Source organism: Ambystoma mexicanum, chromosome 10, assembly GCF_040938575.1.
Source record: "Ambystoma mexicanum isolate Mex_15411 chromosome 10, UKY_AmexF1_1, whole genome shotgun sequence".
NCBI classification, from domain to species: domain Eukaryota; kingdom Metazoa; phylum Chordata; class Amphibia; order Caudata; family Ambystomatidae; genus Ambystoma; species Ambystoma mexicanum.
In genome coordinates, this window is record NC_090932.1 from 731,269,662 (window position 1) to 731,282,858 (window position 13,197).

The 13,197-nt window shown below is 42.5% G+C and overlaps 1 protein-coding gene across 2 annotated transcripts in view; it reads right to left on the reverse strand.

Annotated features, from left to right (window-relative positions):
• The window catches only part of COMMD2 (COMM domain containing 2), a 158,754-nt gene that overhangs the window by 123,429 nt on the left and 22,128 nt on the right, over positions 1-13,197 (reverse strand). For both annotated transcript variants that reach the window (XR_011276073.1, XM_069618371.1), the window contains exon 2: positions 2,859-2,936. Coding sequence is in view for 1 of the 2 variants with exons in the window: in XM_069618371.1 (XP_069474472.1) it covers positions 2,859-2,936 (78 nt within the window). In the remaining variant the exon portion in view is untranslated. The remainder of the gene's footprint in view (positions 1-2,858; positions 2,937-13,197) is intronic.

Below are 13,197 nucleotides of genomic sequence, written 5' to 3' on the forward strand. Positions count from 1 at the left end.
ATTGACAGAAAGAAGATGACAGATTTTGCGGATATTGAGGGCAAGAACCTCTTCCGGGTTGGTAGGAACCAAGGAAGACATGGTAGTGGGAGAGAAGGGTAGGAGTGGTGGAGAGAAGTGAATAGGAGGAGCGCCTAGAAAGTAAGTTGTGAGGGTACTAGGAATGGTAGACATTTTAGAAGCAAAGTAGAGAGCAAGACCATTTGCAGAAAGAGTGGAGGAGTGTATAGGAGATGAGAGTGGAGTCGAGGGATTTTTTGAGGCGTATGGGTTCGGAGGATTGAGACAAAATGAGAGAGATAAAAGTCACATTTGGAAGAGTCGAGATCCTAGGAGTAGTTTTGAAGAGCTGTGCGGTAGTGTAGGAGATCCAAGGAGTGTCTTGGCCTTTGCCAAGTACAAAAATCTTTTCTGTATTTCTGTTTTCAGGGTTGAGTTTAGAGGTGAAATTTGAGGCCATGGAAGGGAGGATTTAGAAGTAAATGTGGGAAGAGGGTAGCAAGAGGAGAAAGGAGCATAGAGAGCAATATTGAAGTTAGTGGAGGTTTCTTCAGTGGAAGGAAAGGTGTGTTTAGCATAGGAGGAGAAAAAGTGGTTTATGTCAGAGGTAGTCAGAGAGTTACAAGATAGGAAACCTGCGCTTAGTAACAGTAGCATTATATTGGGGAGCGAGGAGAGAGTGGAGATTGAGGCAACGAAGAGAGCGTGATCAGAGGGAAAAGGAGCAGTACAGATATTAAGAGTAGGAGAGTTTAGAGGAGATGAGAATAAGTTGAAGGGAGTTTCCATTTCAATGAGTGGGCAGAAAGTTGGCAGGCGAGAGTCAGTGGTTAAGGAGAAGAGAGTTAAAGTCAGCGAATAAAGCGCCAGAGAGAGGGGGGAGGGTAAAGTCACCAATGAGGTGATGATCGGGAGGGAGAGGGTCAATTAGTCAGGAGAGGTGGTCGAAGAACTGACCTATTGGACCAGATGGCCGATAAAGGAAGAGAATAGGTTTGCCGTAGGGGCAGTGATTGAGTATCTATTGTATTCAAAAGAGGGAGAATTAGCCAGAGGTGGGGCGGGGCGGAGGGGAATAGGAGGGATAGTTTGGGGGGTGAAAACATTCCTACACCACCACCTCTATGGTGAGGCAGGGGGGGGGGGGGTGGGGGTGAAGGTGAAAAGGGGGTCATAAAGACCAGGAAGGGTTGCAGAATCAGAGGAGAGAGATCCAGTTTTGGTAAGGAGAATGAGAAAGTAAGAAGCCAGAGGTAAAGCAGATTTTATTGCAGGCAGACTGCACATTCCAAAGAACAAAAGAGTGAGAAGTAGAAGCATAGCAGCGTGCAATCTCAGAAATAGAGGCGCACTTGGGGGTATTTGCTAGAAGAGGAAGTGTAATAATAGCTATGTTTGGAGTAGGTTTTGTTAATGGAGAGAGTAGTGGTGCAAGAAGAGGGGTGGTGTCAAGGAGAAGAGATGGCAGGGATAGGAAGAGAGTTGAGATGGTTCTAAGTGGAAGAGTGCAGAGAGAAGTAGAAGGGGAAATGAAGAGATGGCATGAGAATTGCATGACGAGGGTGAGGCTGGGAAGAAGTAATAATGGGTACTTACAGACAAGTATCAGGACACAGCAAAGCAAAGGCTCATATGCAACAGGCTGAGGGAAGAAGGCTGGGAGATTGGCCTTTACTGCAAACCCCTTAACCGAAGATGCTCATATGGAGCTACTAAACTATGTGACGGGGCAAAGCCACGTGATCCGAAACCAGTGCCCCCAATTGGTGGTTGGAAGGGAGGCGGGTTTGTGGGAAACTGCAAGCAGTGCTAGCTGGGAGCAGGAGTTGTTGCTGTAGGTGGAAAGACCTTTGAAAGATGGTGGTTGTGGGATCATAGGTCACCCGAGCAGCCGCTAAATTGATCCTGGATGCTTCTTGCAGGTCTCCTAAACTCTGCAGGCAGATGGAATGAGTGCCACTGATGGCGTTGTAATGAGCTCAGTGGAAAGACCTTTCTAAGAAAGCAATTTTGAGGTCAGTGGTCACCGGAGGTGCTGGGATTCTAGGCTGTGGACTTGGACCATGGCGAGGGTTCTTGAATTTTGCTTCCTCTGCACTCCCAAGCACCTAGGGAAACAAGGGAGATTGATGTCTCAATCTCACACTTCAGATCAGGACTCTACAGAGAAATATACTCAATAAAGAGTTAGGGACAACACAAAGGGTGAGGCCCTGCTAGGATGTGGTCGGAAAGGTTACAGAGGGCCTGCTATCATGAACTGCCAGGCCTTAGGATCTCTCCTTCGGTCAACCTCGATTCTTTGGAATTTCTCTGTGTGTTTTGCAACCAAAGTTGTCACTGTGCGTGAACATAGGCACTCATTTCATCCTGAGGATTTAGAGAGTCTTGTCTCAGTGATAGGAGTCCAGAGCATCATCACAATGCCACCCAGTACATTAGATAAGGCTCGGAGATAACCTTTGTGCCTTTGTCTGAAGTGCAGAAGTGAGATTCTTCAATGGGATCTTGCTCTTCATGATTTTTGGGGCCTGTTTGGAATTGTTCAGTGCCTTTTACAGGAATGGTGGTTGTGTAAATGTGGAGCTTACAAGAAATGTGAACTGTAAGATTTTGACAAGGTCTGAGCCACTTCTAAAATCAAACACACAATAAACCAAAATAACACATTTTTTCCCCATGGATTACCTTGCTATAAGGATGGAAGCGTATGTGAACATTACACAGAGACGCATATTCATCGCAGAGATATGCCTTGATTGATCAACAGCAACAACAGATCATATATTCGATTACAATTTTAAAGACAAATGGGTATATACAGTAATCTCAAAAAAGCATGCTAAATTGTATATTACTTGATGCTCCTTCATAGATTTTAGGATTAGCGCCTCTTCGAACAAATTCCACAGCAATTCTGCCAAACTCAGCAACAACTGAAACAAAAAACATTATATTAACCACCCTTCACATTCAATGTCTAATTGATATTGGTATTTCAAAGACATCAAATGTAACCAACCACGTGACCATGGGGCTATAGTGGAAGTCTACTGGGATTCTACATGCTAAAGTAACACACAGATTTGTTTTCATTGTTTCTACATGGAAGTTCGTCATTTAGGAGAGAAACGTCACTCTTTCAAAAAGACTGAATTAAGCAGAAAACCTGAAAGGACTAGACTTCCGAAGACCCCCGTTGGTGGATGAAGTCAAAAGCCCTCTGCTCAAATCCCTTTGTACAGCGAGTTAAGAGCTTGCTGCTGAAATCTTTTTTCAACTTCAGGTCACTAGTGTGAATCCTGGACGGGTCAACTTTGTAACCCCATCGCCACCCTCTCTCCCATGCACAATACAACTTCCAAAACACATGTGTCTGCTGTTTAGGGGAACGTTCAGTGCAGTGCACTAAAAGTGCAAGTTTCAACTTCTTCATACACTTATTTTAAAATGAAACCATTCTGGAACTGTTTCTTTTTCAAATAAAAGTATAGCAACTGTAAAACTTAATTAAAAGAAGTAAAGGAGCACCGCTCCGCCAACTGTTGGAGAATAGATTATGTTATATCCCATTATTATTGGTCGTAGAACGCATGAGAGCCCGATTTACAAATGTATTCATTCATCAGGCACCAAATTTGTCTGCCGTTTCCCAGATGAACAATATTTACATACCTTCACATTGTTGAGCAATTTAGAACCCTCGATAGTCAAAAGCAGTTTAAATTAACTGCTGTTGAAGGGAAAATTACTTCAGAGAAGGATTACACCGAGCACTGGAGCGCGTGTTAAAAGAAATCTCTTAAACTGGAATATTTAACACGCATTGGCAATGCCAACAGTTTGGGCTTTTGTTACCTGCTAAATGCCCGATGCTTCTGCACTAGCCAAAAGTATTGGCGTTTGCCAATGTTTGCAACAAGACTTCAGAGAAAGACATGCAGTGCTCATAAATTGAGTGGCTGAAGCAGACCTGGTTTTGTTACACCAATAGCGGGTTTACAACGCCAAATTAAGCCGGAGCGAGTAGAGCGCTCGTTTGACATCTGTGCAGAGCCTGCTGATGCAGGTTCGAAACACGGCAAGGCCAAACTCAGCCTTTCATCCTTCCGAGGTCGATAAATGAGCACCACACACTGTGGGTAATAATAAGCAGCAGTCAGATACCCGAGGGTTCGTAGCGCATATAAATTAAAAATTATTAATTTTATTATTAAGCCATTAACTCTCACATGGCCGCTTTGAAAAAACACCGTTAGGCGCTTTGAGCACAACGTTTGATGGCAAGGCTGTTTTAAAGCGAGCTCAAAGACTTCCCAAGAGGAGGTGTTTTGGGCAGGTAGGGGTCGGAACTGGGTGGGAATGGCCATAGGGATTAGAATGCCCAGTCAATGTGTGGGAAAATAAACTAAAAACTTTGTGTCTCTCATCATGTGGCAGGTTTCCCCTTCTGTACTCCAACCACCACCTATGAACTACGTTTCGCTCCTCATATGTCATGCCTCCCTATCTGTAATCCAATGCAATCGTTTTGGCTAAAGCGACACCCAATAGCCCAAACTATATGCATACGGCTGATCCCCTACTGCAATGGCAAAGACAGGCTACAAAGCTGAGTTGTTGAAGGTGACCCAGAGCACTGTCAAAAGTTATCATTAATTCAAAAACTTCCACCTGTAACATTTTTGGGTTGTAATGTGGTGGTGATCTGAAATATGGGCTGCAAGACTTGATTTAAAATCTGGAAGATCGAGTCATTCTGAAGAGGAAAGAATCAAACAAGTGACCGTGAACATACAACGATGATTAGAAAAAACGCTCATGCACATAATTGTAAAATCACCCTTTATGCCACTGTTAGGCCAAATAAAGACACATTATTCACCTGCACACAAAAAAAGGTCACGAGTGGTTATCAGTGATATTGCATCAGGACACTCTTTCAATTGGCAGACACTAATACATCTGTCACACTGTGGCATCAATGACGGAGCGAGCTCCCTCATTGCCAATTTACTTTTTCGAACAAGGTAACTGTCGGAACCATTTCCCTTTCACAATACTCCTACTAAGTCTTGCTCTGTGCTATGGATGCATTAAATGCTGCACATCTTGCATAGTTTCAAATACGTAGTAAATTACAACTTTGCTCTCACCAGGGATAGAGTTGAACACAGGAATAAACTCTCCCTATTGACAGCATACCAGATATTTTTCAATACAACTCGCATAAGCCCAGCTAGTAAAGTATTAGCATATTGATGCAACTGTCCACTGTACATAGTTATAAAACTGGCGAATAAACCACTCACGCCACTGCATAGCATCTTATCTGAAGACACAACACCTTGGTTTCTTAATTTTTAAAAAGAACAGTGAGCCCGGATTGGGAAATTGGAGATCATGCTGTCTGAGAAGAAGGTTATCTTGGATATTCGCAATTTAAACTACACATGGACAGGCAATTCAGGGCAGTGTGCGCTTACGCTGTAGCTGTACCTGAGCGATTCTTGTGGCCACCGACTCAGTCACAATCAGCGAAAACGTGATGAAGAGTAACTGGGTTGTAGTAACAATTGTCCGGAAACTTTATAAACCCACGCTCACATTTGTTTTGTGATCATGTTGTCAGCAGCGCTCTTGCCCTCGTAGTGAAGCCGAGGAGTTCTTCTCGCCAATCTACCGAACTATTCAGTATAATCAACAAACAGAACAGTTGATTGGCGGAAAGATGGAATGTCAACGAAGAGTCCAGAACCCGATGGAATCAGGATACCGGAGCAGGTTCTCTTCTCAAGGAGTACAGGCAAGACCCCCAGACAACTGCACTTCGAGCAAACATCACATAGATGCGATGTATGCATATAAATGCAGAAAACAGAATAGAATCCACCACTAACCTGAGTAGTTCTTCAGAAACTCCGATTCTCCGAACATTCCCAAGGAGGAATAAGAAGGAAGGTAAAATCCAACCCAAGATCCAGGTACAAGGCAAAGTAAGAAGCAGGAGAAAATCCACTCTGACTGTCCCAAGAGCACAACCTAACCCGACGGCACGAGGACGCCTACAAGGTACAACAAGGCAGTCTCTAGTCCATGTACCAAGGTGACGAGTTCCAATGCAGGTGGACAATCCTAGCAGGTTAGGATCGTGGACGATCCGAGGTCGAAGAACAGGGCTGGCAGCAAAAGTACAAAGGATTAGCCGAAGCAGGTCCGTGGGCGATCCGAGGTCGAAGAGCAGGGCTGGCAGCAAAAGTACAAAGGAGTAGCCGAAGCAGGTCCGTGGGCGATCCGAGGTCGAAGAGCAGGGCTGGCAGCAAAAGTACAAAGGAGTAGCCGAAGCAGGTCCGTGGGCGATCCGAGGTCGAAGAGCAGGGCTGGCAGCAAAAGTACAAAGGAGTAGCCGAAGCAGGTCCGTGGGCGATCCGAGGTCGAAGAGCAGGAAGACAAGGCAAGAGAGGACAAGATGCTGGAATTACAAGAAATGGCAAGCCGCTAGAATACAAGATTCAGAAGCGCCGGCAAAACGAACAGGCGTGGCTTATATAACAGTCACATGATCATTAGACGTATACTTAACGTGTAGAGGGAAAAAGGACCGACGTGAGAGGACGCCATCGTCTCCATGCCAACTTCCAAGATCCCGGCAGACGAGAACTTAAAGGGACCGTAACCACCGTTCGTTGGCGAATACGAGAGCCACACGTATTATTTCTCGTGGAAGCCGGATAACTAAGGCGACCCAACACAGATGGTTTCTGCCGATTCTTGACACATGTGATAAGGATCACGTGTCTTACCAAGCGTACGCGTTGCAGCGAAAAGAGCAGAAAAAAGTAAACACTCACGTGTCACAACCCCGTTCCAATTAATGTCAATAAACTCCTAAGTAATTACCCTAAGCAAAAGCTCTAGGTCTTCCGACATGAAACAAAGCCATGTTGTTGAAAATCCTTTCAGGATTAGATACCACCCTGAAATAAATTCTAAATGTCAAATGACCATAGTGGCATTTTACCAAAACTAGCCCTCATTTCATTGCAAATCAAAACAAGCTACCAAAATGCTAATTACTTTAGCTATTTTAAAAAAGATTACTCACATCATTCAATGCATCATTATATTTGGAAGATGCATGGTATCTTTCCCATTCAAAGATGGCCGCTAGTTTTGCCTTGTTTCCAGAGAGCTGCCTTAGAAACAGTCATCCAAGATTGGTTCCATGCAAGAGCTCAGAGCTCAAAGAGTTCTGAGATGGTCAGGAATGGGTGGGATTAGCCACAGAGATTAGCATGCTAGGAGCAGGGAATAGGAGGGATCCATAACCAAACAACACAAATACATTGTTTCCAACGCAAATGTCATTGCCATTGAAAAGCATCACATACCCTCATTCAAAGCCCATATTTGAAGCTCTTATGTCAAAGCACTTTTTAATGACAATAGTTACGCCGTAAAGGTAGCACTAATAGCCCAAACTAAATAGGAGGGGCAGGGGGGTGCGTTGCGCGTTTGCACACGATGGACATTTCCAGTGAGGTATAATAAAGTCTTGGCAGCAGAAAGAGTTGGAAACAGTTCTTAAATAAATCGGACTAATAAATCACCCCCAAAATTAGTTCCCCAAAAACTAGGTTTGGAGAGCCAAACATCATTCCTACAAATTTATCAAAATGCCTCATACTGCAAAAATATGCCTTTGGCCAATAAATAAGTGCTTCAACGTTTCCACTACATGTTGTATGTCACTGGTGGGCCAACTACCTGTGGACCAACTAGTGATGAAAAACAGAAATTACTTAATGTGTTAAGGTCTATCTGACCATATGCACGGTGTCTGGAGAGAAGGTAAGGCAAGCATTTTGTATTCATCAGTGTCATAAGAGAGAGAAACTGAACTTCAAAGCTGAAGTGAGGAACATTACAAATAACTTCTTTAGGAGCCCAATCACAGGGAAGCTCCTATTATCCAACAGGTTTTTTTTTGCATTTCTCGCGATGATTTATGCATATATAAAGACAGTGGTCCTGAAAGAAACAAGAGGCAATTTCTGAGTTTACTGTATTACTAATTAATCATTTTGGACCTCTTTACAGCAATCCCAAGAGTGATTACTTCATTAGTACATTAATACATTTTTTAAAGACAAAAGAACTTATTGTAAAAATGATGCAAAACGTCCCACATCCATATATAGGTTGGGATAAGGTGTTACAATGGGTGGTGAGGAGGGTTGCAGTGGGGTTATTAACATATGGAAACGGGTGGTTTGGGGGCAGATCCACAAATAAAAATAAAATAATTTGGTGAATTTTTCTTAGCATTTATTCCTGTAAAAAAATGCTCGGTAAACATTTTTCGTTAAAATCACATAGAACCGTTTTGCATTTGCTTTATGTGGACCTTGTTGACCCAATCAAGCACCAAGTGGTAGCAACCCCAGTGAAAAAGGACCGAACGAAGCAAGTGCCACGGGACGTTACCATTGCTATGAGCACCTCAGGCCCAGGCCCAGTAATTTGTGAGAAACAACGAGCCTTGTGCAATCGAGGGAAAGTTTTACATTTTTTAAAAGATTCCCCCAACACGGCTACCATGGAAACGGAGGGCGGGGTTCAGAGTGAAGGGCTTTGTGGTGAAAAGACTACTTGTCAAAAATAATAAGAACGGGCACTTCACAAGGTGTATCAGAAAGCTTCAAAGCATAGAATCTAAGTATGTAAAAGTGGTTGCTGAATAATGCATTGATTGAAAAACAGGATGTGGTACTCATGGTGGGACAATCATCGAAAAAGTGGTCTTTAAATGGAGAAGAAGTGGAAAGGTTAGTCGAATCAAGAGCCGACTGCTACACTGATATGAAAGGATACTTGGCAGACAATTCAGAAGCATAAAATGATGAAAGCAAATGTATGAAATTAATGCATACAAAGACTGCCCCATAACTAAATACGTTGTTTTGAGATTCTTGTAAGATGAAGTGAGGGGTGTGTGTGTGTGTGTGTAGGTCATTGAAAAAACAAGCTAGGATATTTGGCTGATGTATAAAAGGAGTTTATACATTAAACTTGATAAGAAAGTTGTGTATTTGTGCAGAGCTAAAGAATAAAGTTTATTTGTTTATTTATAAAGGGCACCGAACCCGGGGGCATCTGGGTGCTGGTTTACATGAAAGTAGTGGTTGCAATAAGATTGCACGCATACATAGGTGGTATGGTGGTTTACAAGTAGTGGTTACAAGCATTAGTGGTAAATGTTGCATAGATGTGCGAGTTGGAGAGGGAAACAACTTGCACACATTTTTTCCAAGTGGAGGGGCTACTGCCAGCAGGATTCTCCTCTTCCAGCACAATTACTGGCTAAGCATACTTCTCTCTGATTATATTAAGCCACAACATCAGAAATAATTTACAAAATACCCCAAAAGTAAGGTCAATCGTGCAACTACATGCTCAAGATTCTGGTCAAGTCCAGTCTAACACAGGACTCCAAAAATTGGAGAGTCTGTTGAGACGTGGCTTGGAATACACTGTTACTACATCTAAGATTCATAAGAAAATTTAAGATCTTTCTAATAAAACAAAGCCACAGAAATGAAGGCGATCGAGCAGAGGACAGCTCGGCTGAAATAATCCCTTTCAATGGGTGTCGTCTCCGACTCCCAGGGGGAGATGATGTAATGATTAAAGCTTTGATAGAAAATAGTAACAGGGGAACTACAGGCATCAAACCCAGGCAAGTCGTCAAGCAACCCCAATACACAACAGAGAGAATAATAGGAAGACCTATCGAGGGAAAGATCGCAGGGGAGTCCTGAAAGGAATCAAGCAAGTGAGGTTACACTATCGGCACTGAACTTTGTATTGAATTTGCTGGTCACTGTTTTTTGAGCTGTGCAAGTCAGAGGTACAATCCCAAGCAGGGATATTGCTAGAACTGACTAAAGATACAGCAAGTTGTGAGTCAGCTGTTGTGGGAATTACTAATGCGGTAAATACAATCACAACTCCAGCATTAAAAGATCTGAGAATCGAAATGTCAAAACAGGGCCTTGACATCCCAGCAATCCCCGATTGTTTGTGTACAAAAAAAATGAAGATGAAGATTATCACTCAATGATGCGAGGACTCCAGACATAGCTGAAACCAGTAAAGATGGCAATGTAAAAAAAAAAGTGGAAGGAGTATGTGAGGATTATACAAATTTTCCATTCAATGACACCCCCCTCTCTGAATCCATCCTAGAAGAATTATTAGACTGGCTCAAGTAGTGGACAGGGAAAAAGAGCCAACAACCTTATCTGATCAAAATCCATTAGAAAAGGATAAGTAGGTAGAATGGACAGAAGCAGAAAGACAGAACCATCAAATTAGGAAAAAAGTAAGGAGAATGGAAGCCAAGAAGAGGAAACTAAAAGGCATCATCTCCGATTGATATGGAGATTAACAAAAAAAGAAAATCAGAAGAAACTGAAAAGAAAGCAAAGGTGACTTCATTTCTGAAAGCGCTATGAACTCCAGAATTAGAATTTCTTCCGTTAGATCAACAACATCTTCGTCCAAGACCAGATCACAGTGAGCGATAAAGATCTAAATGTGTGATCTCAGTTAAAACAAAGCAAAAAAAAATCTGCAAAACCCTCAGCAGAATATACCCCAAAATCCCTTAAGGGCAACAAAACCAAGCAATTGAGATTGTGAGTGTTAGTGTAGGTTTACAGACAGACACTATCGAAAATATATCCTCCAAGTTAGTCAGCACTCGAGGAGGGGGGAAGGGATGGGGAATGTAAGAAAAAGGAGCTAGTAGGAGAAAACATACAATCTCAACACAAATATCTTCATTAGTCAATAAGGTACCATGGGCACCCATCTTCGAGAGGAAAACATTTTTTGTGTACCAAAATATGGTTCCAAATTCTCAAATACCAGCGCAAGAAGCACAAGCAAAAGAACTGAAAATAGCACTAATCTTCTTAAAGCAAGGGAACAAATCCCAGTGGCACCGGAGGCTACTAATAACATCTTGATTACTCTGGCGCATTTACCAGATCACCAGATTCAATCTCTGGGTCCATGGAAGAGAATTGGCTTGAGAAAATCATCTGAGATTGTAATCCCCAAAGTAAATCACAAAATTGTTCAAAGAGGAGTGGAAGGAGAAACAACACATGAGAAGAGGAAGATCTCACTGCTTTTGCAAAACCATGGGTCTGGCTTAAGACTTCAGCAAGGAACTTAAAACATAACTCCTTGAATAGAGGTGCAATACTGGAAATCTTCAGAAGGGTTCCGAACCTTTACCTCTTTGCATCTGAGGGCAGGGAACATGTTTGTTTCCCCATTGACAAAAATCTGTACCTTGCGGAAGTGGGGCTTAAATCAACAAGAGCTAGCCTGGCTATTCTGGCAGCTCCAGAAAATTGGAGAAACAAGGCCTTGAAACTTTCTCCTCGCTACCAAGGGGGGGGGGGGTCTAAATGACATCCAATGCCAAGAAAAGGTTGGAACCCGCAGACCTCAATACATCTGGGGGACCCAGAAGAACCTCTGGTGATTTCAAGAAAATCTGTGGGGGGTGAAGTTCAACAAAATGATATTTCCCTTCTGCCTGAGATTCTGTCCCAGGTACTTCAGAAATTGGGAGTAGTTAATCAACCTCTTTAGGCAAAGAGAATGTAGGCCGGTGAGCTGGAACATGCAGGGATCTTGCTCTTTTAGAGCTAGAGAGATGAAGGAACAGATATTTGGTAAGAATGACATCATACTTTTCCCAAGAAACGTGGCTGGTTAACCCCATCGAAATGGGGTTTATTATAGTTCATCAAACAGCGCGTCAAAAAGCAAAAGGGAGGCCGGCAGGAGGGCTAATGACGGCCATTTAAAACGCCATATGTAAAGAAGTAGAGCTAATTTTGAATGATAAAATAGGCATTCAGGCCTGGAAAATGTTAGTACGAGCAAGTGAGTATAATCTATTGGAACCCTGCTTGTGTCCAGCTCCATGCCATTTTAATGACCCGGTCTTCTTTGTTGGAAGAAGATTAAATTGGAATATACAGAAGCTCATGTAATCTTAGCAGGAGATTTTAATACCTTTTGCATTGGGAATGCAATTAGGGAAGAAGGGAAGAAAGTGGAAAAGTTCTCTTACAGTGGGCATAGATGTTGGGAATTTGTGAAAGAATGGGGTTTTGAAATGACAAACGGGTCGCTAGTGAGAGACGTTCCGCCGGCAAAAACTTCACAACGAGATGGGTCTCCTCCACTATCGACTATGTATTTCTATCATCGGCCCCCTTTCTGTGTTGCTCTTCGTTAAAGCTCAAGCAGGGGGGAGCTAGTGAAAATGCTTGATTGAGCTGGTCATCAAGGATTTAATCTCCATATCTATGGATAGACGAAAACAAGATTTGATATCCAGAAAGGGGAAAACCAGATTGATAAAATATAGAAAAGAAGGGCTCAGTTTAAATGAAAATCAAATCCTCTATGTCTGGGACGGTACTTGAAGAAAATTGTAAACCAACCAAATTTATAGAGTTCATGTGGTCTAACTCACCAGGTTTCGGGAAAACTGGGAAACCACTTCCTCATCGTCATGTTTTTGACGAGGAAACCTTGGAGAAAAAGTGATCCTTAAGGCGGGCACTTAGAAAGTTGGGGAAGACCACAAAGAATGGAGAAACTTTAAAGACTGCAAGGAAAAAACTCAGAAACAAATAAAAATACTGGTCAAAAGGGTGAAAGTTACTGCACCTTCAGAAGGACGGTGAGTTGATGTTAAACGCAGTCTGTAAAAAAATAAAAATAAAAACAAATCGGGGTAACTTCTAAGCAATTATTAATCAACTAGAGGTAAAGCATAGTAATATCCAATGCTGCCTAGTCGCAGAATCCAGCTGGATAGATTACCTGTCACAGCACTTTGAGAACCCTTATGGTAAAACCATGAATATTTATATTGAAGGCTCGTGGTCATTGATTTTTGACGAGAATGATACTACAGAGCTCATCAATAAATCATCCTCATTTAAGGCAGGCAAACCAAATGGGCTGACCTATCAGGTCTTAAAAAAATAATGAATGTTCAACTTTGGTCCAGACTACTTAACTGGCTGTTTAAGGATATCCTAAAAAGATCTTTCCCATTCATGGAAAACAGCTATAGTTGTTCCCTTCTTCAAGGTGGGC